At 44.3% G+C, this 27,869-nt stretch overlaps 1 protein-coding gene across 1 annotated transcript in view; it reads right to left on the bottom strand.

Annotated features, from left to right (window-relative positions):
• Positions 1-1,425: 1,425 nt before the first annotated feature.
• Positions 1,426-27,869, bottom strand: part of PLK1 (polo like kinase 1) — a 111,399-nt gene continuing 84,955 nt past the window's right edge. The window contains exons 6-10 of the mRNA XM_033914859.1: positions 22,350-22,502; positions 14,097-14,174; positions 13,519-13,673; positions 3,640-3,822; positions 1,426-2,013 (exon numbers count right to left, since the gene is read on the bottom strand). Of these exons, the coding sequence (XP_033770750.1) occupies positions 1,807-2,013; positions 3,640-3,822; positions 13,519-13,673; positions 14,097-14,174; positions 22,350-22,502 (776 nt within the window). The 3' untranslated portion in view covers positions 1,426-1,806. The remainder of the gene's footprint in view (positions 2,014-3,639; positions 3,823-13,518; positions 13,674-14,096; positions 14,175-22,349; positions 22,503-27,869) is intronic.

Consider the following 27,869-nt stretch of genomic DNA (forward strand, 5'->3'; position numbering starts at 1 on the left):
CTCCTTTTCAGGTCAGTATCCACAGTCAGATAAAGCAGTTACTCACCTACAGAAGATGCTCTCCAAGGGCTGCAGGATGCTTACCACCAGAACCCCAATGCCGAGACACTCCCCCATCTTCCAAGTTTATTAGTTATTTATATACCAGGTTGTCTTAAGCATTCTTTATATTCAGATACTCCAACCTTTTTTCCCCTATCTGTCCTGGCAGGCTCACAATCTACCTAACAAACCTGGGGCAATGGATTTGAACCCACAGCCTTAAAGTGCTTGAGGCCACTAGGCTACTCCTCCCTATTTCTAGAAACTTTAGAACAGGAGCATCCAACCTTGGCTTTTTCCAGGTCAGGTTTTCTGGATTTCCCAAATGAATATATATGAGCTCTATTTGCATATAATGGATACAGTGCATGTAAATAGACCTCATGCAAACTTATTGGGGAAATTCTAAAAACTTGACTGGACAACCCTGCTTTAGAAAACATCCTACCACACGTGCAAGAGATCACAAGGGAACAGGCAGTCTAATATAATAGCTACAGGCCTGTAAATAACATGTACACTATTTTGTTCATATCACAGGAAGGCAATATATCAATTCCATTACAACCCCTCCCCCTTGAAGAACACCCTTTATAGAATGCTGATGAGCACCTCTGAAGTGGGGGCGGCATCAGTTAGAATACTAGATCCAGCTTGTCCTTGGAGGAGGCGAGACCAGAGATCTTAGAGGAATTGTTCCCACACTAGTTCAAGTGAAGGGCAGTTTTAAGCAACTGGTTCCAGGGAAGGAAACTAGCTTTCAGTGTTTATTACTGTACTTAAGTCAAAGTTTTGACACTTTTACTTGTAAAGTACAGGATAACATTTGCTACTTTTACTTAGTTACATTTGATGCTTGCACTTAAAAGGAAAAAGTGGAAGGGAGATGTAAATGACAATTCCTCAGTAAGCCAAACTGGGAACAGGATTTTGCTACTGCAAATTTCATCACACAAACAGTGGATCATTTCATCTGAAATTTTGCCTGTTTGAACTGGTTCAATGAGCTGGATCACTTTAAAAATGGAGAGAACGCTGAAGCTAGAAGCTCGATGAACAAACATTGTAGTTGCACTTACATTTTTGACTTGTTTTTCATTAAAAACTTTTTACTCAAGTTAAACCTGGTACTTTCAACAATCCTGCTAGCTTAGATTACTCTGCCTTCATTGTCTTGCAGTAGAGGTGAGACGTCTCTTCAGCTATGTAGGAACATAGAAACATGACGGCAGATAAAGGCCACATGGCCCACCCACTCTCTCCTCCTCTCCCCAGAGATCCCACGCTTTCTTAAATTCAGTGTATGTGATGCATTTTAGGCAGAACATGGTCAGCCCATTCCCATGTGGTAAAAGTTGCAGCAGTTTACAGAAGCTGATCAACTACTTAGCAAAAAAAGTCTTTAATCTGTAGTTATACAAAATGATCTGAGAAGAATTTTAGTATCTGCTCAGCATCTCAGTATCTACTCCTGCTCAGCAACATTTAAAATATCACATACAACTAGATAAGACAGTAGGAGAACAAATAGCTAGACCACTGCCATGTATACATAACGTACATGATCACCCGACTCGTGATTGGGTTAAAAACAGCCTCAAGTACAGATGTGAGTGAATGACACAATAGCATTAGAAGTCAATTAGATGATGAAGGCCTGTCTCTCCATGGCAACAGCCCTTGCCCTAGTGTTCACAGAAGGCAGACTTCTGTCACCAGTTTAAGGGCATAACCACACTCTGCAGAACATAGTCTGGCACACTGTTATGCCGATGGCTTCATGCGTGCAGAGCCAGATTTTGAGCTGAGAAGTTTCTCCACCATGGTGCGGGCATAGCGCAGGCGACTGGCCAGTTCCTTGCAGCAGCCATGCTCTTCTATCAGGCTAAGCTTGTATGTGCGGAAATCCCGCTTCTCATCGATATAGGTGATAGCAGCCATAAGTGGGCATAGAATAATCTTAGTGTGGTCCTAGAAGAAAAACAAAATGTTTCAGGAGTCAAATTCCTACCTAGCAGCTTTCAGCAAACCCCGTTCATGGAAACACACTGGCCAGTCATGTTTTCAGAAATGCCGCATTGTAAGATTTATGTAAAATTCTCCAGCATATTCATTGTGCCAATCCTGAAAAACTGACTAGCTTCCCATACACCAGCGGTCTCAAACAAGCGGCTCGTGGGCCACATGTGGCTCTCCAAGTTTTATTTGCGGCCCGCGGTCTGGACTGGATCATTCCCTTCCTTTTGGAGCAGCAGCGGGTCTGGCCGGTTCGTTCGGTTCAAAGCCGCGGGTTGGCGGCTCCTTGCGCTATTCACTCCTGCATCGGAAGCCTCTCTGACATCACAACATCAGAGAGGCTTCAGACGCAGGTGCGGATCTCGCAAGGAGCCTCCACCCGTGGCTTTGAATGGAATGAGCCGGCCAGACACGCTGCTGCTCCAGTGGCGTACCAAGGGGGGGGGGGGGGGGGGGGGGGGGGGGGCGGTCCGCACAGCTGGTCACCCTCCACTGTTCTTCCTAGAGTGCGGCTCGTCTAGAGCAGGGGTGCCCAACTGCTTCCCTTCCCTTCTCACCGCTGCCATCGGGGAACAGGCCGGCACCATGCTCTTTGATCTCCCTGCTTCTCTCGCCGCCCGACCTCAATTCTGACGTCGAGAGGACGTTCTGGCTAGCCAATCGCTGCCTGGCTGCCCGGAACGTCCTTTCCAATGTTAGAATTGATGTCGGGCAGCGAGAGTTGGTCGGCCCCGTGGAGATCTCGGCCTGTCCCCAATGGCGGCAGCAGCAGCAGCCTATTCCCCGGCGGCGGTAGCATGGGGGAGGGCAGGAAGGAAGGAAGAAAGAAGGGGGGGGCAGGGAGCCAGAAGGAAAAAAGAAAGAAGGGGGGGGGGGGACAAGGAGCCAGAAACAAAGCAAAAAATGGGACAATGAATCAGAGAAAGACAGACATAGAAAAAGAAAGAAAAAGTTGGGGGAGGGAATGAGGTCTGGAGGAGAGGAAGCATACAGGAGGCTGAAAGAAAAGAAGAAATATTGGATGCACAGTCAGAAGAATAAAGTGCAACCAGAGACTGATGAAATTACCAAACAAAGGTAGGAAAATGATTTTATTTTCAATTTAGTAATAGAAATGTGCCAGTTTTGAGAAAGAAAAGATATTAAACTTTAAATGCGAGTGCTGCAGAAAAAATAGAGTACTTGGAGGGCCGCAGAAAAATAGTTAATGTCTTATTAAAGAAATGACAATTTTGCATAAGGTAAAACTGTTAAAGGAAAGTTTTATAAACTATAAAGAGTTTAACCTCATGCAAAATTGTCATTTCTTTAATAAGACATTAACTATTTTTTTCTGCGGCCCTCCAAGTACCTACAATCCAAAATGTGGCCCCGCAAAGGGTTTGAGTTTGAGACCACTGCCATACATTGAAACAACTCCAAGCCCCCAGAGACCAACTCCAATCCCAGCAGTTAATGGCAGCTTTCAGTCAAAACTTACAAGTCCTAATCTAGACGCAACACATTTCTAGGCATTCAGTTCTCAGAATATCATTATCTAGTGTCTGAAGCATTATTCCCATCAGCCATAAAACTCCTTACCTGGAAGAAGTTAATCTGAACAGTGCCATTGCTGAGGTGCAGGATGATGGCACTTCTGGTCCTGAACCATGTGCGGAGGAATGGAAGGCGTGCTAATTCATCCCCCTCACGAGGGGGAATGTTGGCACCAGCCTTCAGCAGGTGCTCACTCATATAGTTACGAAAATATTTTAGTAGAGTGATCTGTAAGAGAACATAAAGCCCATTAACACCTTCTTCTACAGCAAATTTGTGGAACCTTTTTTGTAATAAGATCTACATTAATGTTGATATTTTAACTTAATAAATGGTATGTTAGAAAATCCAGTGGCATTATCCTATAATACTGTACTATTTGGCATGTCAATGAGGGCTAAGAGCCAAATATCATCTAAGAATAACAGGCTTCTACTTACTATGACTGGGTTGCCATACAACAGATTACGAGTAATTGGAAAAACTGGGAGAGACTTAATTACAATTTCTGGTGGAACTCTGTCACATTTATAAAATGGAAAGGACAATAGCCACACAGCAGGGGAATTTTAGAAAATGGATATATTTATGTATACTTATTGTCTGTTTTAAAATGACTCAAGAAATTTAGTTACTTTAAGAAGGTTTGGGGTGGGGATGTATATTTTGTTCTAGATGATATGATTAAGAATTTCAAGTGTTATATTGAAAGTTTAATGGATATTTTATTGTACACTTAAGATTTAAAATGAATAAAGAATTTAAAACAAGAAAATTTCAAGAGATTTGGAAGCCATTAACAAAATATTGTAATGATTGAATATTATATTTCCCCTTAAAAATGCACATCCAGGGTAGGGGAGAGGGGTTTTCTGATTTGAATATTAAATAAGGTATATAGGAATGGGTTTATATAGGTTTTCTTAATTTAAAAAATGTAATTGATTAGGAAGGAGGGGGATAAATTCTGAAATGGTGTTTTAACAGAATATTAAGTGTTGTATTGGAGTTTAAAATGCTATAAATGCTGTTACACTTATTGTAAGTTTGTTTAAAATGAATAAAGAATTGGGGAAAAAATAATTGAACTTAATAAAAAATTTTCAGGATAAAATAAATTGGAGTAAATCAGAAGTTCTTCCACTTAATGTGCATTGTACAAAAGGTTTGTTTGACTCATTTCTCTTTCTATGGAAAGAGGAAGGAATAAAGTATTTAGGCATTTGGATAAAATACGCTGGAAGAAACAATGAAGGTAAATGAGAAATCTTTATTACAGACGGTAACAGAAATGTGTGAGCAATGGAATCCTTTACATTTATCTTGGTGGGGAGAGTCCAAACGATAAAAATTATGATTTTGTCTGTGGTTTGTTACCAAACGGGTACGATACCAGTTGTTTTTCAGGGGTCTTTTTACAAAAAGTTAAATAGTATTCTTACAAAATTTGTCTGGGGAAAATGGCTAGAATTGCTTTAGTGTCTTTACAAAAGCCAATTACTGAGGGAGGGGTAAATTTTCCCAATTTTTATAGGTTTTATCAAGCCTATATTTTGCGCCAAGGTATGTATTGGGTCCTCCCAGAGCCCATTGAAAATATTCCAGATTGGTTGTGGTTAGAGTGGCGACTCATTTTTCCTCTGAGATTGGGGTGACATTCGCTATCCTCCAGTCGTCCGGTATCTGTCCAGTTCTGATTGTCAGGTTTGCAAGTTTTTGCTATAACTCTCCGATTTCAACCTTCAATTCCTTTAAGACTCTCGGGTGAATTCCATCCGGTCCAGGGGATTTGTCACTTTTAAGTTTGTCGATCTGATAGTATATCTGGTCTAAGTCCACTTCAACTGTGGTGAGGCTGTCTTCTATTTCTCCTGCAAACACTTTCTCCGCTTCAGGTATTGTTGAGGTGTCCTCCTTCGTAAAGACGGACGCAAAGAAGGAATTTAGTTTGTCAGCGATTTGTTTATCTTCCTTGATGTACCCTTTTCTTCCCTGGTCGTCCAAGGGTCCCACTGCCTCTTTTGCAGGTTTTTTCCCTTTCACGTATCTAAAGAAGGGCTTGAAGTTTTTGGCCTCCTGGGCTATTTTTTCCTCATATTCCTGTTTTGCATCCCTCACCGCCTTGTGACATTTCTTCTGATCATCTTTATGTTTGTTCCAGGCTTCGGTTGTCTTTATGTATTTCCATTTTTTGAAAGAGTCCTTTTCTTTTATGGCTTCTTTCACCTGTTTGGTAAGCAATGCCGGTTCTCTTTTGTTCTTTGATCTCCGATCTTTGGAAATCCTCGGAATGTAGAGATCTTGTGCTTCTGTGATAGTATTTTTCAGTAGGGACCATGCCTGATCTACCGTTTCAAGTTTGTCCACCTTCTTCTCGAGTCGTTTTTCTACCATGGCTCTCATGCGATCGTATTTACCCTTTTTAAAGTTCAAGGTGGTGGTTAAGGTTTTGGCATGTTTCCCTTTCCCGATGTCAAGTTTAAAGTTGATTACATTGTGATCACTCGTTCCCAGTGGAACCATGACTTCCACTTCTGTTATCGGTCCCGTGAGGCCATTTAGGACCAAGTCCAAGGTGGCGTTGCCTCTTGTCGGCTCTTTTACCATTTGTTCCAGGAAGCAATCCCTTAGCACCTCCAGGACATCAGGCTGCACAGTGGTATAAACTGATATCTGGATTTATGAATAAAAAACCAAGAACTGGTCTTCGGGACATTTGGAGCATTGAGATTAAGCATCAAATTACTGCGTCTCAATTGCCACGAATTTGGTCTTGGAGGATGAGATATACAATGTTGGCATCTATAAGACAAACTTGTTTTTTTCTTTTACATAGAGCTTTCTGGACCCCTGTTCGTTTACAAAAATTAGATAGCCCTAAGTCTAACAGATGTTGCATTATAATCTCAAAGCAGGGACTTTAGATCATCTATTATTCTATTGTCCATTCATTTTGGCTTTTTGGAAATCGATTTGAAGCCAAATAAATTATTAGAAAATCCGGTGGCTCTATCATGATATATATTATTTGGAATGTCAATGAGGAAGAAAAATCAAATTTCTTCAAAAAATAATAAGCTATTATTTATGACAGGAGTCACCATTCAACAGATTACATTTAATTGGAAAAATTGGAATAGATTAAATTACAGTTTCTGGTGGAATTCTCTGTGTCATATATACAAGATGGAAAGAATGTTAGCCATACAGAAAGGAAATTTTAATAAATTTCAGGAGGTTTAGGGACCATTAATAGATTATTGTAATGAGTAAATTTCATTTTTCTCTTATTGGTGTAATTACAAAGTGTGGGGTGAGGGGGGAGGGATTTCTTATCTTGTATTAAATGTTTAGTTTAATGGAGCAGAATATATATACCGTATTTGCCGGCGTATAGGACGACTGGGCGTATAAGACGACCCCCCAACTTTTAGTTAAAAAATAGAGTTTTGTGTTATACTCGCCGTATAAGACGACCCCTTCTTCCTTCTCCACCCCTTTGTATTCCCCCATGTGCTTTCAGCGTTCTTCTCCCTCCTCTGTCTTCAAGTGCTTTCAGAGTCCTTCCCCCCCCCCTTCTCTACCGCCCCGGGTGCAGCACAGCCAGCCAGGTCCCCTTACTTTTGTGGCACTTCCCCGACCGACCGACAACAGTCCGGGTCCGACAAACTTCCCTGCCCTTAACCGCGAATCTAAATTACCTTCTTACAGCTGCTGTAAGAAGGTAATTTAGATTCGCGGCTACAGGGCAGGGAGGATTGTCGGACCCGGGCTGTTATCGGTCGGTCGGGGAAGTGCCACAAAAGTAAGGGGACCTGGCCGGCTGTGCTGCAACCGGGGCGGGGCGGCCGCCCCTCTCTCTTGGTACTCTCTCTCTCCTTACCTGCCATGCCTGCAGCAGAGCCGAACGGAAGTCTTCCCGACGTCAGCGCTGACGTCGGAGGGAGGGAGGGCTTTGTTTAAGCCCTCCCTCCCCTCCGACGTCAGCGCTGACGTCGGGAAGACTTCCGTTCGGCTCTGTGCTGCAAGCAGAGAAGGTAGGGAGAAGAAGAGCCGCGCGACTGAGTACATCCAGCCCCGCAAGTAAGGGCATGTAAACTGTACACGGCGTATAAGACGACCCCCGACTTTGGGGAGGATTTTAAGGTACTAAAAAGTCGTCTTATACGCCGGCAAATACGGTAATATATTACATGATATATAGAATTACATATGAAATAATAGGTATGGGAGGGAGGGTTTAAATATATTCTTAATATAAATTGATGATAGACAATCAAGTGATATTGTATGTGTTCAATTGTTATTTTCTGATGCACTTGTAAGATGTAACAATGAATAAAGAATTTAAAACTTAATAAAAAAATCTAACCTGTGATTTTTAACAAAGTCACATATCTTCATTAACAATAAAAAATCAAACAGCCACTTTAGACCTCCCTCCCATCTAACCAAATCCTTTCAACCCGATTTAATGCTTAAAAAATGGAACGGTAAGAAACAAAGATTGTGGCCGCCAGCAGCACTTTGCAAACCATCGGAGGCAGGCAGACACCGCAGCAGTCCCAGCGTCCAGCACAAGAGGGGTCCTTGGAGGCCTGATAAAAGCAAGGGGAGCTGTGAGGAGGGAGCCTCCAGTGCCACTAGCAGCACTCTGTAAACCATCGGAAGCAGGCAGACACCGCAGCAGTCCTGGCGTCCAGCGCGACGAGAGGGGTCCTTGGAGGGCTGATAAAAGCAAGGGGAGCTGTGAGGAGGGAGCCGCCAGTGCCACCAGCAGCACTGTAAACCATCGGAGGCAGGCAGACACCGCAGCAGTCCCGTCGTCCAACGCGACGAGAGGGGTCCTTGGAGGGCCAATAAAAGCAAGGGAAGCTGTGAGGAGGGAGCTGCCAGTACCACCAGCAGCACTTTGCAAACCATCGGAGGCAGGCAGACACCACAGCAGTCCCAGTGTCCAGCGCGAGAGGGGTCCTTGGAAGATCCATAAAGATCAAGGGAAGCCACGGTACACGGCCGTGTGTCCGAAGGGGCAGGACACGCCCCTTTTGAGCCTCTTCGGAGCTTTAGAGGAGCAGAGGGCAGGAGAGTAATTCCCTAACGATATGGGGAAAAGAAAGGCAAAGATAGTATCGACTTTGCCTTTATTAGAGCCAATAGATCGCCATTTCCAGTCTTTGACATCACCAATGTTAGGGAACAGAATGGTTCCATCTCCACATACTGCATCTCTCTCCTCAGGCGAACTGTCCCCACCTCGTCAACCAGCAATGAATTCTACTGGGAGTTTTGTTTCTGCTCCCAAAGAGGAGACAGCTTCACCTCCAGAACAAATATTTTTACCAAATGCGAGTACCGACATACATACAAACAAATATATCTTCTCAGGGAATGAAAACTGTCTCCTGTCCGTATGGTGATAAGAGTCAAGTCAAAAGTTACAAAAGCTCTAAGTCTAATAAATGTTGGCATTGTCATCTCAAAGCAGGGACTTTAGATCATTTATTGTTCTACTGTCTATTTATTTTGGCTTTTTGGAAATCAATATTGGGCCAAATAAATTGCTTATTAGAAAATTCAGTGGCATTATCCTATGATACTGTGCTTTTTGGCATGTCAATGAGAGCTAAAAGTCAAATATCATCTAAAAAAAAGCCAGGCTTTTATTAATGACAACAGGAGTTGCTATACAACAAATTCCGAGCAATTAGAATTGGACGAGGCTTAATTATAGTTTTTGGTGGAATTCATTGTGTCATGTGTATAAAATGGAAAGAATATTAGCCATTCAGAAAGGGAATGTTTAATTAATGTTTTTCCCTATGTCATGCACATCCGGGAGGGGGGAGGATGGGGGTCTGTTAGATTAATAAATTTAGATATAGTGGGGTTCATTATAGAAATTTTATGTGATTGCATTGTGATTGTTCAGGAGGGAGGGGGGACTAATTCTGTAATGGATATTAATGGAATATTAAGTGTGTGTTATTGATGTATAAAATGTGGTATTTATGGTTACACTTACTGTAAGTTTTGAAAATAATAAAGATTTGGAAGAAAAAAAGACTCTATACCTAATGATGTCTGGTTGGTTGTAAATAGGATAGAGTCCTCATTACAGAGCACAGTTACCAATCTTTGTCGATTTTCATCCGATATAATAGTTAAAAGTAAATGAACAACAAAATCAGTTATCTTTAATTATTTCTTGATTAGATAAAGTAGATAATTCTGTGATGGTTTTTCAAAAAACTGCTATTTCTAATATTAAAGATAACTTATCTATACATAATCAAATGGAAAAGATGGAGAATTTAGCTAGAGCAAAAAAAATTTAGATTTCCGAATTTCCCTATATCACATTATTTGGCACCTTTGGAACTCCTGAAGATGTATATGAGGGATGTTTTACAATATACTCAGGTGGAATCATTTACTCCTGATATCTTATACTACATCCCCAAGAGAGTTGGATAAGATTGTGTCTCCAGATAGTTTAAATATTTCCCAATTTCTAGAATCCTCCAAGGATCTGATTACGAAAAGGGCCATGGCCCATCTAGTCAGCCCACACTAATGGCCCACCCCCTAACTACCTCCATATTCGATTCACTATGTTTTCTCATCCCAACAATATTAATTTTTTGGACATCAGTCTATGCTATCGGAGCGGACAATTTGTCACCTCAATTTATTGTAAGCCAACGGATACCAATACGGTACTTCACTATCAGAGTTATTATCCGAGACCGCTGCGTGTAGGTCAGATGCTAAGACTTAAACGTCTTTGTTCTTCCGATAGTGATTTCAAAATGCAAAGCCATATTATGGCGCATAGGTTTAAACAACGTGGCTAACCCACTAAAGTTGTTAAGACGTGCGGTTAAGCATGCTTCTAATGCCATAGAAACATAGAAGATGACGGCAGAAAAGGGCTACAGCCCATCAAGTCTGCCCACTCTGCTTACCCACCCCCTGTCTATGCCCTAATGACCCAATTTCCTTATCTTGACCCTCGTAGGGATCCCACATGGGTATCCCATTTATTCTTAAAGTCTGGCACGCTGTCTGCCTCGATCACCTGCACTGGAAGCTTGTTCCAATGATCAACCACTCTCTCTGTGAAGAAATACTTTCTGGTGTCGCCATGAAATTTTCCGCCCCTGAGTTTGAGCGGGTGCCCTCTTGTGGCCGAGGGTCCCTTGAGAAAGAAAATATCATCTTCCACTTCGACACGTCCCGTGAGGTACTTAAATGTTTCGATCATGTCTCCCCTCTCCCTACGTTCCTCAAGAGTGTAGAGCTGCAATTTGTTCAGTCTCTCTTCGTACGAGAGACCCTTGAGCCCCGATATCATCCTGGTGGCCGTCCGCTGAACCGATTCAATTCTGCGCACATCTTTACTGTAATGTGGCCTCCAGAATTGCACACAGTAATAGCAATGGCTATTTCAACCAAGATCTTTAAATGCCACAGTGGATTAAAGAATTACTTGCGTTCTCCCTTTTTCCCCCTTGTCTATTCAAGTCCAGAATATTATAGGCCATCATTGGCACTTACTTGGTTATCATTCTGTATTCATCAATCGTCCGAGGTTTGCCATCAAGCGGGGGGAAAATTTAGGAGAACGTTTTAAAACTGTCAACCCCTCTATTGATTTCTCTCATACTGAGGTTGGGCACACTCCATGTAATGGATGTAGATATTGTCAGTACTCTTTTAAGTACTGACAAGGTCTCTATACCCAACACCAATATACAGTTTTCTTTACGTCAAAGAACAGACTGTAATTCTGCCCAAGTGGTATATGGCATATTTTGCCCTTGCTAGAAGCTTTACGTGGGCCAGACTCAACGAGCCATTAAGGCTCGCATTGCTGAGCACCTTAGCTGTCCGGTCCCATAGCTTTGTTCACCTTGAGTCTTGATAGCTCCTTGTAGACACTGCTGGGCGTAAACTCAAAATTTCGAAACGGGTCTTCCGAGTTTTCCCTCTTCGGCAGCTGAGGGCCGGATCCTGGCGCCTCGCAAGTGAAGACCGAGCAGAAGTATTCATTTAAAAGTTTGGCTTTGTCGGAGTCCGATTCTACTTAGTTCCCGTCGGGTTTCCTAAGGCGTACTATCCCATCTGTGTTTCTTTTTCTGTCACTAATATACCGGAAGAAGGATTTATCGCCCTTCTTGATGTTCTTCGCAAGGTTTTCCTCCATTCGGAGTTTGGCCTCCCTGACTGCCGTTTTGACTTAGCCAGATGGTCTTCCCTGGATTCTCGCTTCCCTGATTGTTTGTAGATGATGAACGCTCTTTTCTTCTTTTTTATGAGGTCTGAGATCTCCGCAGAGAACCACTGTGGTCTATTGTTTCTTTGCCGTTTACTTACTGATTTGACGTAGCGGTTGGTTGCTTCGTGTAAGGTTGATTTCAGAGTTGACCACATTACCTCTACATTATCTGTTTCGGCATGGTTTTGCAGTGCCCGATGGACAAAATCTCTCATGCTTTCGAAGTTTGTGCCCTTAAAGCTGAGGACCTTGGTTGATGTGCTTGACTTAGTGAAACCTTTCCTGAGGTTGAACCATATCATGTTGTGGTCACTGGAGGCCAACGTATCGCCTACCGAGATCTCTGTGACACTTTCTCCGTTGGTGAATATTAGGTCTAGTATCATCCGATCCCTAGTGGGCTCTAATACATTTGTCTCAGTCTCGCTCCCTTTATAGAGGTTAATAGTTTCCTGCTGCCACTGGTCGTAGCGGAAAGATTGTTCCAATCCACATCAGGCATATTGAAGTTTCCTAACAATACTGGTCTCCACGCAAAGTGATATTCTCAATATCTTCGACTAACCTTGTTGGTGACATTTAAAACAGAAATTGAAAAACTTATACTTAAATTGTACTTTGCAAGCAAGCATTGTTTTGTAGACAACAACTAATGATTTTTCCTGATGTGTCCAGACACACAACATAGGAGGAAACAGTTTCTACAGCTTAAACCTAAAGTTATAGCTGTGGGAGTTACTTTTTTTTAATTCCCTTGCAAGTGTGTTGTAAACTATAAAGCTGATAAATTTGTTTTTGTAGATCCATCACAATTGCAGAATTTTTTGATTGATAAGGTTTCACTGAAAGTTTCAGATATAAATGTAATTGTTGAAGAAGGTTAAGGACACAATGGATTTGGTCATTTTGCTTGTCAAGGATGATTGTAAATTGTTTCCTATACAATTGTTATTTAATTATATTTTTTGTACTGAGCGGCCCATGTTAATGTGGACTTGGCATAAGTCTTAATCTGAATTTTAAGTTGTTTTCTCTGAATTGTTTTCTTTTTGCTTTTCTTGATTTTTGTTATTGATGTAACAAATACTAATAAAAATATAAATTAAATAAGAAACAAAGATTGTGGCTGAAAATACAATAGGCTAAATGATTATACTATTCAAAGAAGGGGTCTCAAAGTCCCTCCTTGAGGGCTGCAATCCAGTTGGGTTTTCAGGATTTCCCCAATGAATATGCATGAGATCTATGTGCATGCACTGCTTTCAATGCATATTCATTGGAGAAACCCTGAAAACCCGACTGGATTGCGGCCCTCAAGGAGGGACTTTGAGATCCCTGTACTAGGGGATGAGGACATCTGCGGAAGACCTAGGTAAATAGTTGTTTCAATCCCATCCCAATTTCTAGGTGATTCTTATCCACATGTATTCCAACTAATCAATACTGGAAGGACTTCATAAATGTGGAATCGACCCAATTCCATCAATTTGTGACCTGGACGCTGATTAAATATTTGTCAATGGATGATTTTTTTGGTACAACTTCACCAATTTACAGCATTTGCAAGTGAAACCACATGCTTCAGGATCAATAACTAGATTACTTGCCAACTCAAAATGAGCTAGAGGTTTTGAGCAGCCCACCTTCTTGGTAAGTGCAGGAGGATATGATCGCATGTTGAGGTAGGATTCTGTATTATTCCTTTCTATATACTGCAGACTGTCACCATCATTGTACATAATCAGTCGTGTAGAGTCATTGAAGAGAACGCCAACACTGTTGTCACAAAGTTGATACCCTAGAATACAATGCAAACCAAGTACGAAAGTCAGGAGCATCCTTTTGGGCATTTTTATGCTGACCATCTCAGCAACAAGCTTAAGTCTTTTCTTGTAGCCTTTCCCAGCTACTAGAGGAAACGGCTGTACAAGAGAAATAAAACCGTAGCATTCTAGCTGGGAACTGAATGATTCACCAATCTGGCCCATAACTAAGAGTTTAGTCTTTAAAAAAGCACAAACTAGCTGTTAAGGAAAAATCCTTTTAATGCCAACCTGGAAAAAAAGCCCCCCCACACAATATCCCTAAGGTTTTTCACCTGTTATATCAACAAATGCATTATTTCCTCTCAGTACTGGAAGATATAAATTAATCCACTGTACACAACTAACCTCCATTAAGCTGATACTTTTATGCTGTATTTGAATTACTCAATACTCACCCAGGCCATACTTGTCTGAATAATCCACCCATTTGCTAACCCAGAAGATGGGATTACAGGCTGGATCTTCAGCTTCCTCTAATAAAATAAACACAGATTTAAGAGAAAAAAGCTAAAAGATATCAGTTCATCTCTAGTTACTCATTCCAAGACTGTCGATGGGTCTCAAGAGCTTTCATTAACTAGTTATAGCTTCCTTATCTTGCCAGACCAGACACAGGATTTATGCTCTCCTTATATAGGAGAAATTACCGTATATACTCAAATATAAACTGAGATGTTTGGACCAAAAAAAATGGCCCAAAAATGGGGGGGTCTCTGTTTATATTCAGGTCAGCACCCCCCCCCTCAGGACCTATTGCAGACCTCCAGCGGGCCTGAATACTTGGTGGTCAAGCGATGGGCCGGGACAGGAGGGAACTTGCAGCAGTCACTCAGGTAGTGGCTCTGCACAGGAAGATCACTCCTGTCCCGGTTCACCAGTGGACCGCCAGGGATTTGAAAGGTACGCCGGGGGAAGTGGTTTGTTTTGGGGTTTATTTTGGGGTTTGTTTTAGAGTTGGCTTGGACAGGAGGCAGGAGGTATCCCTCCTGTCCCAACTAACCACTGGATCACCAGACCTGGTGGAGGCCTGCAAGGCATCAGGATGGAGGGGGGGGACAGAGCCTGGAAGGGCAGGGAGCGAAGGGATAGGTGCAGTCGGGCAAAGCACTTGAATTTCCTGATCTGCCCTGGAACCTTTTTTAAAAATAGGCTTACGCCACCCTCCAATCTTCAGGTATTACAGATGATTTTAGTAACAGGATACAGATCACTAACAGCAGGTCAGCAATTTCATCTTTGAGTTCTTTTTGTACCCTGGGATGGATACCGTCTGGTCCAGGTGATTTATCACTTTAAACCGACAGTGCACTTCGTAGTGTCCATATCGGGTTCTGTCTGCTTCTCCTCAGTCAGAGCATAGCTGTTGCCAACATGCAGTTCAGGCCTTTGGCTCCTACCACCTAGATTCTAGGATCAAGACTTTTTTGGGGGAGAGAAGAGGCATTCAATCATTGAAAGCGAAGGTAAGAGGGAAAGGAACTGGACTCTTCTAGAAGTCCCCAAAAGCTATATCCTCTGAATTGGCCAGCACCAGCTCTCCAGATCAATTCAGAAACCAGCTTCACAAAAAGTGACTGGTCAGAATCTGCTGGAAACAAAATACAGGTAAGCATTATAGGGGCAGTGCTTGCAAGATGTTGAGCTCTGTCTTCATCTGCTGACAGGCACAACCCACTAGTTCTGGTCTGGTGGATAATCTGTGCTCTCTCTCAAATAATTTCTATACAAACCTGGGACTACTTGCTAAGTCTGGTCATCACAACTAAGCTGAAGACACCAATGTGCTCATTACAAGGATCCCAAAATCATTTTCATGAAAGCTGCTTCTTAATATGAAACCCAACATTACATACCTATAGTTAAGATTATTTTTCCCTTAAGTGCATCACTTTGTGATTGGCTACCTAGAATTTCATCTGCTTTATAGATGTCCATGTCCCCAGTCTGACAATATTCTGCGACACAATTATCTAAATAGAAAAGCACAGTTACTTACCGTAACAGGTGTTATCCAGGGACAGCAGGCAGATATTCTCGACATGTGGGTGATGTCATCCACGGAGCCCCGTCGCAGACAGCTTTTCAAGCAAACTTGATTGAAGATCAAGTTTGCTAGCGCTGCACCACGCATGCATGTGCCTTCCCACTCAGCTAGGGGGCGCATCTCCTCAACGTGGTCCTCAGTTCAGATAGCTAGCAAAGAAGCCAACCCGGGGAGGTGGGAGGGTTGTGAGAATATCTGCCTGCTATCCCTGGATAACTCCTGTTACGGTAAGTAACTGTGCTTTATTCCAGGACAAGCAGGCAGCATATTCTCGACATGTGGGTGACCTCCAAGCTAATCAGGATGGGATGGTAGGAGAATTGGCAATGTAGGAGAACAGATTACACAAAACAGACTGGCCGAACTGGCCGTTGCTCCTGGAAAAAGTATCCAGACAGTAGTGAGAGGTGAATGAATGAACCGAGGACCAAGTGGCGGCCTTGCAGATCTCCTCTATAGGCGTGGACCTGAGGAAAGCGACAGATGCCACCATCGCTCTGACTTTATGCCCCGTGACCCGACCCGGCAGCGGAAGACCAGCCGTAGCAGAAGGAAATGCAAGCAGCCAACCAGTTGGACAAGGTGCGCTTGGAAACAGGACGGCCCAACCGATTGGGCTCAAAAGATAGGATGAGGAGCCGTCCGGTGAGACTGGGTCCGTTGGAGGTAAAAAGCCAATGCTCTCTTACAGTCAAGAGTGTGAAGCGCCACTTCACTAGGATGAGAGTGGGGCTTTGGAAAAACAATGGACTGATTGACGTGAAAACCCGAAACCATCTTGGGCAAGAACTTGGGATGAGTACGAAGGACCACCTTGTCATGATGAAAGACCGTAAAAGGCGGTTCCGCAACCAGAGCTTGCAGCTCACTGACTTTGTGAGTAGACGTGAGAGCAACTAGGAACACCACCTTCCAAGTGAGGTACTTCAGATGAGTCTTATCAATGGGTTCAAACGGAGGTTTCATCAATTGAGCCAGAACCACATTAAGATCCCAAACCACGGGAGGAGGCTTGAGTGGAGGATGAACATTAAAAAGGCCCTTCATGAATCGAGAAAACAACGGATGGACGGAGAGCGATTTCCCATTAATTGGCCGATGAAAGGCTGCAATCGCACTAAGGTGGACTCTAATAGAAGTTGATTTGAGACCAGACCAAGACAAATGCAGCAGATAATCCAGCACGGAAAGCAATGGGGCAGACAGTGGCTCCATGCGATGTGTCGCACACCACACAGCAAATCTAGTCCATTTTTGAGTGTAGCACTGGCGAGTGGAACTTTTCCGAGAGGCCTCGAGAACATCCCACACCGATGGAAAAAACTCGAAGGAGGGAGTCAGGTGGAAAAGAACCAAGCTGTTAAGGGTAGAGACTGCAGATTGGGATGCAGCAGCGAACCCTGACTCTGAGACAGCAGAAAAGGAAACACAGGCAGAAGCAGAGGCTCCCTGACGCTGAGTTGGAGGATAAGGGAGAACCACGGCTGCTGGGGCCATCGAGGAGCTATCAAAATCATGGTGGCGTGAGCCGACTTGAGCTGCACGAGAGTCCTCAGAATCAGAGGAAAAGGAGGAAACGCGTAGAAGAACCGGCCCATCCAATCCAGAAGGAAAACATCCACCTCGAGGATGTCAGCATAGCTATTGCTAGCAATCAGCATTTTTGGTTGCCCTAACCAATGTCAGCAAAGGCCTATGGGAAATTATATCAATCTGACTCTGGAATGTTGATGCAGAATTCTGGGCTCCTGCACAGAATTCACAAACATTAATCATCCAGCCAGACTGGATTGTTTATCAAGAAGATGAAGAAGAGCCGCCAGGCGCTGAGGAGGAAGGAACGCTCTGAGTTGAATAGTATCCAGAACATCTCCGATGAAGGGAAGAGTCTGTGAAGGTTGAAGATGGGATTTTGGAAAGTTGATCTCAAATCCCAGACTCTGCAGAAACCAGATCGTCCTCTGAGTGGCCCGGACGGCCCCCTGAAATGTGGAATCCTTCATGAGCCAGTCGTCGAGGTAGGGAAACACCTGCAGACCATGGTTCCCGAGTGCTGCGGCCACTACAACCAGGCACTTGGTGAAGACTCGGGGTGACGAAGCTAGGCAGAAAGGAAGCACTCTGTACTGAAGATAAAGGTGTCCCACCCGAAATCTGAGGTATTGACGGGAGGCCGGATGGATGGGAATATGAGTGTAGGCCTCCTTGAGATCCAGGGAGCATAACCAGTCGTTCCGCTTGAGGAGGGGATAGAGAGAAGCCAGTGTCAACATGCGAAACTTCTCCCTGACCAGGAACTTGTTGAGCACCCTGAGGTCCAAAATAGGACGCAAGTCGCCCGTATTCTTTGGAACAAGGAAGTACCGGGAGTAAAAACCCTTGTTCTGTTGGTCCACAGGGATCGGCTCGATGGCACGAAGCCGGAGCAAAGCTTGAGCTTCCTGAAGAAGAAGAGCGGTCTGGGTTAAGTTGGAAGGATACTCTCTTGGAGGATGTTCCGGAGGAACATGATGGAACTGAAGAGAGTATCCTTCTCTTACGATGGAAAGGACCCAGAGGCATTTCCCACCCAGGAAAACTGGGGACTTCCCTCTCCTTCAGACTCATCGAGCTTTGGAACAACCTTATCTCCCCCCTTCGAAACCTAAGTGCTCTCCAACCCTTCCATAAACAGCTGAAAACCTGGCTTTTCTCTAAAACCTAACACTCCCCCCTCTTCTGACATCCTAACCCTCTAACATTCTCCTCTCCTCTGATCATCATCTAGCCCTTCCTTGGAGTTCCTTTCTCATTACAATTCCTGTAAACCGTGCTAAGCTCCACAACTATGGAGATGTTGCGGTATACAAACCCAAGGTTTAGTTTAGTTTAGGTCGGTGGTAATAGTCGTTCATCGATGGTAAAAATGATGGAGACGACCTCTGATGGGAAAAAGCGGGGAGGACAGAACGATGGAAGTTATGCTCCCTACGAGACAGTCAAAAAGGCTGGGGAGCCTTGAGGACAGCAGAAGGTTGAGGCTTTTGTTGGGGCTTCTGCTGGTGCTGCCTCTTCACAGGCGGGCGGATGGTGGGGGCCTGCTTTGGCGGGTAGCGCCTCTGATAAATCATAGGCGGACGAGACGGACGAGAGATAGCAGGCTTGGGCTTCTGGCGGAGAATAGATTGAAAAGATTTTTCATTTTGGACAGCTTCTCCATTGCCGCCTCGATTGACTCGTCGAAAAGGTCCGCTCCCGCACAGGGAACGTTCGCTAGCCTGTCCTGGAGGTTCGGGTCCATATCAATGGTCCGAAGCCACGCCAAGCGTCTCATGGCCACCGAACAAGCAGCAGCTCTGGCCGAGAGTTCAAAAGCGTCGTAAGACGATTGCATCATCTACAAGCGGAGTTGGGACAACGACGCCAGTACCTCCGAGTACTCGAAGCGAGCCTGAGAGTCCAGATAGGGCAAAAGCTTTTGAAGAATGGAGAGAAAAAACTCAAAGTAGGTCGCAAAATGAAAACTGTAATTCAGGACTCAAGAAGCCATCATCGAGTTCTGGTAGATGCGCCTGCCAAATCTGTCCATGGTTTTGCCCTCCCGGCCAGGAGTGGAGGCATAGACCTGGGAGGGATGAGACCGCTTCAGGGAGGATTCAACCAATAGGGACTGGTGAGAGAGCTGCGCCCCGTCGAAGCCCTTATGGTGCACCGTGGTACCTAGCATCCAACTTCCCTGGGACCGCAGGAATGGAGTATGGAGTCTCGAAGCATCTCATGAAAGTCTGGTCCAGAAGCTTATGTAGAGGCAGATGGAGAGACTCAACAGGAGGTTGGGGAAGATGCATCGTCTCCAAATATTCCTTAGAAAACTTGGAACCCGAATCCAGGGTGATATCCAGATCCACCGCCATCTGCCTCAGGAAGGACGAGAATGGCAACTGGTCCGCCAGGGCTGGGCCTCGAGACGGGCTCGAAGAAGATGAGGCGGCCTGGTCCGCCGAGGCCCGGCAGGGGGAGAACGAATCCCCGCAGTCCTCGAGTTCTGGCATAGGAGGAGAAGGCGAGTACTCCGGTGAAAACTCCAAAAATGGTTGTTTAAGACGAGGCGAGGCGTGTCTCGATGAATGCCTTGATCAAAGACCAGAGCTGTGTCGAGAAGCAGGCCTTGAGTGTCAAGGCGAGCGAAGCCCAGACGAGACAGTCACCGAGTAGATGGGACTGGAGGCTGTGGATCGAAGCAGCAGAGGCTGAGACGAAGCCCCGATGTGCTCCCCCAGGCTCGAGGCTCGGCATCGAGGAAGTCTCCGGTCCAGGCAAGCCGTGCATCGACTCTGCTCCTTGCGAGGCATGCCCCGAAGCCAGACCAGACACTTGCCGAGACTCTGTTCCCAGCAGTGAGAGTGTGCGCCGAGGAGGCACTGGAGGCGGCTCGACCTCGCGGGAGGCTTCTGCATGCCCAGGCTGGATCTGGGAGAGAAGCGTCGACCCAATCTTAGTAAAGAGCTCGACAAATCGCTTCTCCATCATGGCATTGAACGAAGCCAGCAAAGAGGGATCTGCATCAGCAATGGGACCTCCAGCACGGACATCGCTAACTCGGACGCCAGGGGGCTTGGGCTTAGAAGCCTTGGGCACCTTGAGCACCACTGGAGAAATGGGAGGCTGCGCTACCTGACCTGAGGAGACAGCGGAAGGCACCGCAGCAGGCGTCGGAGTCGAAGCCGGCACGAACGAGGCAGGCTTGAGCAGACTCGAGGCCGAAGATGTTGAAGCGGAAGTCTAAGGCGTGGCGCTGTGCGATGAGGACAGCTCCGGGGATGTCTCCATGCTAAACAGCGACTCCCACAAAATACAGCGACGCTTAAAAGCATGTGTTGTAAGTGTGGAGCAAGGCTGGCACGATTTCGGAAGATGTTGAGGCCCCAGACACTGAAGACAGCGTCGATGAGGATCCGTCAACGAAATCGCGCGCTGGCACTTGACACACTTTTTAAAACTGGTAACAGGCCGGGACATAGGCCGAAAAAGCTCTGCTGCAAGATCGAAGCTGCGGGGCCGTGGCCCTGCGGCCTGCCCGGTCGAACAATTGAAATAAATTTTTTTTTTTTTTTAAACAAGAAAACGCAACGTGAGCCAACGATAATGAGCCCAAAAAACCTCAAAACCGCGGGCACATAAGGCACAAGTGAAGGAACTTCGCGCAGAGTCGAAGACAGACTTCTCAGCTTCGCGGAAGAGAAAGAACTGAGGAGACACGCCCGGTGCATCGAGCGGGAAGGCACTCGTGCATGCGCAGTGTGGGCAACTCGAAACTTCTAAGAGTTTCTACAAGCAAGTATGCTTGTGAGATGTCCGCATCGGGGCTCCGTTGGATGACGTCACTCACTAGTGAGAATACCTGCCTGCTTGTCCTGGGATAAGCAGTGCCTCTATTGGGTCAGACCAGAGGTCCATCATTGCCCAGCAGTCCGCTCACACGGCGGCCCATCAGGTCCAGGACCTGTATAGTAATCCTCTATCTATACCCTTCTATCTCCTTTTCTATCAGGAAATTGTCTAATCCCTTTTTGAACCCCAATACCGTATTCTATCCTATCACGCCGTCCGGAAGCGCACTCCAGGTGTCCACCACCCTCTGGGTAAAGAAGAACTTCATAAGAACACTCGTAAAGATCAACCTCTACCGGTCTGGAGGGTGCTAAAGAAATGTGTCTTGACTTATTGGCTTTCTCCCGAGCCACCCTCCTTCTGGTATTGGAGAAATAGGTTACATGAGCTACTTCGCTGGGAAGCTCAGTTGGCTTCTTCTTCTCGACAACAGAGCAGTCTTTGTGAACACTTGGACTCCATATTTGAACATTCTGTCTCCAGAGAGTCTTATTCGTATCTTCAATAGACTTAAATTGTATACTGCCATTCTTGTATAAGCTCTGGTCCCAGTCTGTGCATTGTTTTGGGTGGGTTGGGAGTGGGGTGTTCGGGAGGGGCTCTGGGTGGGGATAACGGAGCCTTGATGTAACTGTGGAGGATATCAGAGTACAGTCCTCCAAGGTGGGTAGGGTCTATTCTATAAAATTGAGGTGTGTCCTTCTTTGTTTTGTTCTGGTTGTAACTGTTTAATAAAAAAAAAATAAAAAGATTTAAACTAAAAATTCACAGTACTTGGATGAATGCAGGAAAACAAAAATCCAGGGAAACAAACAAAAAAACAAACAAACAAACAAAACACAAAAAAAGCAGACATTTATTAAAAAGTCAAAAGCAGCTGTACTCTGTTGCAAAGGATGTGCAGTGAAAAGCAAGTGTCCTTACTTTTCACAACACATCCTCTACAATGGAGTACAGCTGTTTTTCTGATCTTTTGGTTTTTTTAAATAAGACATTTTTATATACAATTGTTTCCCTAGATTTTTATGTCTTTATATTTTCCTGTATTCATCTGGATACTGTGTATTTTTTTGTTCCATCGTTTTCCATGTCTTTTGTGCTGTGGATCTTGCATTTCCCCTTTTTTTTCATTCTATAGTACATCTCTACAGCAGGAAATATGGGACATCAACTACTTAACTACCATTCCCTGTATTAAGGGGAAGTGACATCTCTTCCTTTTTAACCATCTTACCTTGCCGAATAAGCGTCCTTTCAGAGGGTTTGGTTAAGTTGACACTGTTCAGCTGCTGTAACATTTCAGACAGGTAACAATCCGTGGGCTCAATCAGTTCTTCTTGTATGGCTTCATCAGCTTCAGGTTGCTTCTCCAATGGACTTTCAGGCCCTGAAGTAGGGAAGAAAAAGATTAGGTTCTTACCTCAATAATCTTTCTTGTAGATGTGTCTAACTGTCCTGAATGCTAGGGTTTTGCATCTGAACCCACAAGTTGCTTGCAGAATGCTGTCTATCATCTCTTGAACTCTACTTCCTTCCCAGGGAACTGCTCCTGCCCCCTCAGTTTGTACAAAAACAATCAAGTAGCACTGCAATGAGGCATATCTGGAAGGAGGAAAATGATGAAAAATCCCCGATACTACAATTCAGTTCTGTTCTGTAACAAACATTTCCATTAATATTATAGCATTCAAGTAACTGATCAAAACAGTACAAAAATTGTGTGCAACCGGCACTTCTTATATAGAACTCATAGCTACTCATATGTCCTGCTATCAAACAGACAAACCAGAGACTTTACATTTTTGAGTGTTTGCAGGACAGAGCTTGTAACCCTTCTGAAGTGCCTCTTACAAAAAAAGTCCAGGACTACCAAAATTGGAGCTCGTACATCATCCACAGAACACCAGTGCTGAAAGGACATCAAAGCCTTGATACAAGCTACCACCGTTGACAATAAGCAGGGTTGAAACAACCATGTCTGACTAACCCTTTCTTGTCACTGATGGGATGTACCAAAGCAGTACCTATCATGAGTGGGACCCCCGAAGGGCTGCCAGCCAGAAAACGCTCACCGAACAATGCGTTCCGACATGCTTGAACGTCCAAATGGTGGTGACGCACAAAGGAATGCAGAGAAGACCAAACTGAAGCTTTTCAAATATCCACTGGAGGCACAAGCGAAAACTCAGCCCGAGAGGCTGCCTGACCCCTAGTGGAATGAGCCTTGAGAAATTGTGGAACAAGCTTTTTTCTGAAGAAGATATGCGGAAGCAATAGTCTCCTTGATCCAGCGCACAATGTAAGCCTTAGAAGCGCCATCCTCCTTATGAGGACCTAAGAGTACAAAGAGATGATACGATTTTCGGAACTACTGGGTCCGCTGAACCTAAGAGCGAAGGACCCAACAGACATCCAGCTTGTGCACATGCCTCTGCTCCCGACTTCCTAACACTATGGACTGATTGACATGGGGGGCATGGCTTCGCGGTGTGCTGAGATGGACGGGTGAATGAACGGCTCCGTGGTGAAAGGCTAATATTGTGGATAAAAGTAGATTAAAAGTTGTATAAGTCGGGTAGAAAGAGTGTGTTTAGTTTTAAAATGGCTTCGGGCAAGCATAATAAAAACAGTTCGGCGGGATTAGGAGCGGGAAGCGTAAAGCGATCAAAATTAGAGTCGGTCTCCCCGTCAACGGTCCCTTTGCCATCGGAGGACATTGAAAATAGAGATTTGATGAAAGAGTTACAGAGCATTAAGGAAATTGTGCTGGAAAGTGCCAAGAATATAAAAGACCTTAAAGAAGAAGTGGAAATCTTAACGACGAGAATGCAGGCAGCTGACTTTAAAATAGAGCAGTTAGAAAAACGCGCTGAAAAATCTGAGGCAGAAATTCTGACATGCAAAAAAGATCATAAGGAAATTGACATGTTAAGAAAGGATCTGGAAGAGGTGTCGAATAGAGAAAGGAGAAATAATTTACGTTTGATTGGGGTACCAGAAGGTGTAGAAAAAAATGACCCTATAGTGTTTCTAATGAACTTTATACCAAAAATTCTACCGTTAAAAAATCCTTATCCGTTAGAAATTGAAAGGGCGCACCGAATTCCATCAAAAAGATTAAATAGTCAAAAGGGTCCCCGTCCGCTGATTTTTAAACTGCTTAGGTATCAACAGGTGGCAGAAATCATAAACCTGGCTAAAGATAATAAAGATTTGAAGTGCCAAGATTCAAAAATCTTTATAGTTCCGGATTTTGCGAAATCCACTGCCTATAAAAGAAAGCAGCTCTTAGACTTGCGCCCTCAACCAAGATCATTAGGTGCAAGATATGGGCTGATATATCCGGCAACAATGAGGGTGACCTATGAAAATAAAACTCATAATTTTGATGAGGCATTTAAATTAAAGGAATTCTTAAATCAATATAATTTGCCTATGGATTCTTGAACAATGATTTGGTAACTGAACTTCTTATACTTTTAATATTGCTCATGCCCATTTGTTTTGTATGGATACTTTAAAGGTTTTTGTTGTTTTTTTTTCCTGAAGTTTTGAGTTTATAGAGATTGAGAATTCTTCAACATGGAATTGATATAGTAAATTTGAAAAAGGCTTAACATTCTGAAAATGACACGTGCTCACTTAAATCAGTTATAATCAATAATGGAAGATCTGTAAATGGATATGGCAAAATGGAAAGTGATATAAGATGTGAGGTGCAGTACTGGGATTGTTGAGGATCGCTTGTAAGATACGGCTAGATCCTCACATTGAGATAATATTATTAATCTGACCTTTTGCTGAATTCAGAGGTTAGAGCTGTACAGGAACAGAAAAGAGATGCTGTGATTGCTCTACCTTGGATATAAAAGAACTTGAAGAGAATCTCCAGAAGATTTGCAGCAGTGTGTATTCTTGAAAAGGCTGAAAATGGAATGGATATTATATACTGCGCTTTGGGAAGTTTCCTCGACTACTACCGTATTTTCACGCATATAACGCATGCGTTATACACGATTTTTACAAACCGTGCGCGTTATACGTGTAAGCGCGTTTTACAACTTTTTTTTTCAATCCGATCCGGCATCCCCCCTGCGAACTGGCATCCTCCCCACCGCTCATGTCACCCCCCCTCCCCCGCGAGCACCGCAAAACATCTTACCCGATTGGGCACCGGCACCAGCACCAATGCACAGGATGTGCCAGTGCCCGAAGATCCTCCCTCGTTGGGTTGGGCTGGGCGGTGCGAAAGAGATCCTCCTTCTTCCTGCGCTGGGCTGGGCTGGACTAGGCTTTGAGCATTTGCGCATGCTCAAAGCCTTCTCCGAGAGCGAGACCAGAAGGCTTTGAGCATGCGCAAATGCTCAAAGCCTAGTCCAGCCCGGCGCAGGAAGAAGGAGGATCTCTTTCGCACCGCACCGCCCAGCCCAACCCAACGAGGGAGGATCTTCAGGCACTAGCATTGGCACATCCTGTGCATTGGTGCTGGTGCCCAATCGGGTAAGAGATGTTTTGCGGTGCTGGGGGTATGTAGGATCGTGGGGGAGGGGGGGTGACGCAAGCGGGGGGGGGGGGAGAATGCCGGTTTGCAGGGGGAATGCCGGATTCGAATGAAAAACAAAAATGCTCTCTCGGGTAAGTGAGCGGGGGGGGGGGGGGGGGGGGATGCCGGGAGGAGGTTTTAGCATGCGCGGTATACGCGTGTGCGCGCTATGTTAAATTTTTTTTTAACATAAATTTGTGTTCCCCGCACGCTATACCCATGTGCGCGTTTTACACGGGTGCGCAGTATATGGGTGAAAATACGGTATATTATATGATGAGAGATCCTGTGGTTGGATATGGCAAAATGGAATGAGTTATGAGTTATGGTGTGCAGTGCTGAGAAAATGGGGGTCGCTTGTATGATACGGTTGGATCCTCACTCGGTCTTATGCTGTTACTCTGACCTTTATTAAATTTAAAGATGGAGATGCATAGAAGATGGAAAGTGAATTGATGGTAGATACACCTTGGATTTTAAAAGAACTTGAAGATAGTTTTTCAGAAGATTGAAGGAATTGCAGCATTGTGAATACTGGGAAATGTCGAAAAGGGAAGAAGAGTATATGATGCACTTTGGAAAATTTCTTGAATTGCTATATTTTATGTATTGCATAATTAACTTCAAGGTTAAGATAATATTGGTAAAGAATGTTTAGTTGTATACCAAATTATGAATCTTCCATGGTGGCATGAGCCTGAAGTTTCATAATATGAAGTGTTTGAAGAAAAGAGAAAAGAAGGAGGAAAGGGAAGGGGAAAAAAAAAGAAAAAAAAAAAAAAGGAGCATGTATAGCCTTATGTTTATTTAAGGTAATATAATGTTGTACTAATAGAATATAACTCTTTAGTTGCCTTTATAACAAAATTTAATATGAGATGAGATTGAAAGGTTTTATTTTAGGTATAATCTCTTACTTGTTTTTTAGGTTTGAATGGAAGTATGAGTACATGGGGAAGTAAGCATTATAAAGGGTAGCAAATGTCTTTGTATGTTATCATTAAAAGAATAATAAAATGGGGTAATATTGAGTGGGAATTGAACTTTAATGAATTTGGTCAATAAATGAATTACATTATATTTTCTAGATCGATTAGTGTACTTAGGTGAATTAGTATGAACTTAGCCTAGGAAGTGTTTTTCATTTACTTGTTCCAATATGTACGTTTTGAAGCTGGCAATGATATATTGGGAGGGAAGGGTGGGAGTGGGGTGGGGGGGTAGTGGGAGGGTATTTGGGATGGGGGAAGATTACTTTGAAGTTTCAAAATGGAGGGAAAAGTATTTAAAGCAATGTTACTTACCATAACAGTTGTTATCCAGGGACAGCAGGCAGCTATTCTCACTAGTGGGTGACGTCATCCAACGGAGCCCCGATGCGGACATCTCACAAGCATACCTGCTTGTAGAAACTTTTAGAAGTTTTGAGTTGCCCACACCACGCATGCGCGAGTGCTTTCTCGCCCGATACACCGGGCGCGTCTCCTCAGTTCAGATAGCTAGCAGAGAAGCCAACCCAGGGGAGGTGGGTGGGACGTGAGAATAGCTGCCTGCTGTCCCTGGATAACAACTGTTACGGTAAGTAACATTGCTTTATCCCAGGACAAGCAGGCAGGTATTCTCACTAGTGGGTAACCTCCAAGCTAACCACAATGGGATGGAGGGAGAGTTGGCAACTTAGGAGGATAAATTTTGTAATACTGTTTGGCCAAACTGTCCATCCCATCTGGAGAAAGTATCCAGACAATAATGAGAACTGAAGGTGTGAACCGAGGACCAAATGGCAGCCTTACAAATCTCCTCAATCAGTGTCGATCTGAGGAAAGCTAGAGGTTGCCATTGCTCTGACCTTATGGGCTGTGACTTTACTGTGAAGGGGCAATCCAGCTTGGGCATAGCAGAAAGAGATACAAGCCGCCATCCAGTTGGAGATGGTGCGCTTAGAGATAGGGCGTCCCAACTTGTTCGGATTGAAGGAGATGAAAAGTTGAGGAACAGTTCTGTGAGGCTTGGTGCGTTCCAGGGAGAAAGCCAAAGCACGTTTACAGTCCAGAGTGTGAAGAGCTGATTCTCCAGGATGAGAATGAGGCTTTGGAAAAAACACAGGAAGAACAATGGATTGATTCAGATGAAATTCCGAGACCACCTTAGGGAAGAATTTGGGATGAGTGCGAAGGACCACCTTGTCATAAGAACATAAGAAGTTGCCCC

This window comes from Geotrypetes seraphini, chromosome 11 (assembly GCF_902459505.1).
Source record: "Geotrypetes seraphini chromosome 11, aGeoSer1.1, whole genome shotgun sequence".
Classification (NCBI taxonomy): Eukaryota; Metazoa; Chordata; class Amphibia; order Gymnophiona; family Dermophiidae; genus Geotrypetes; species Geotrypetes seraphini.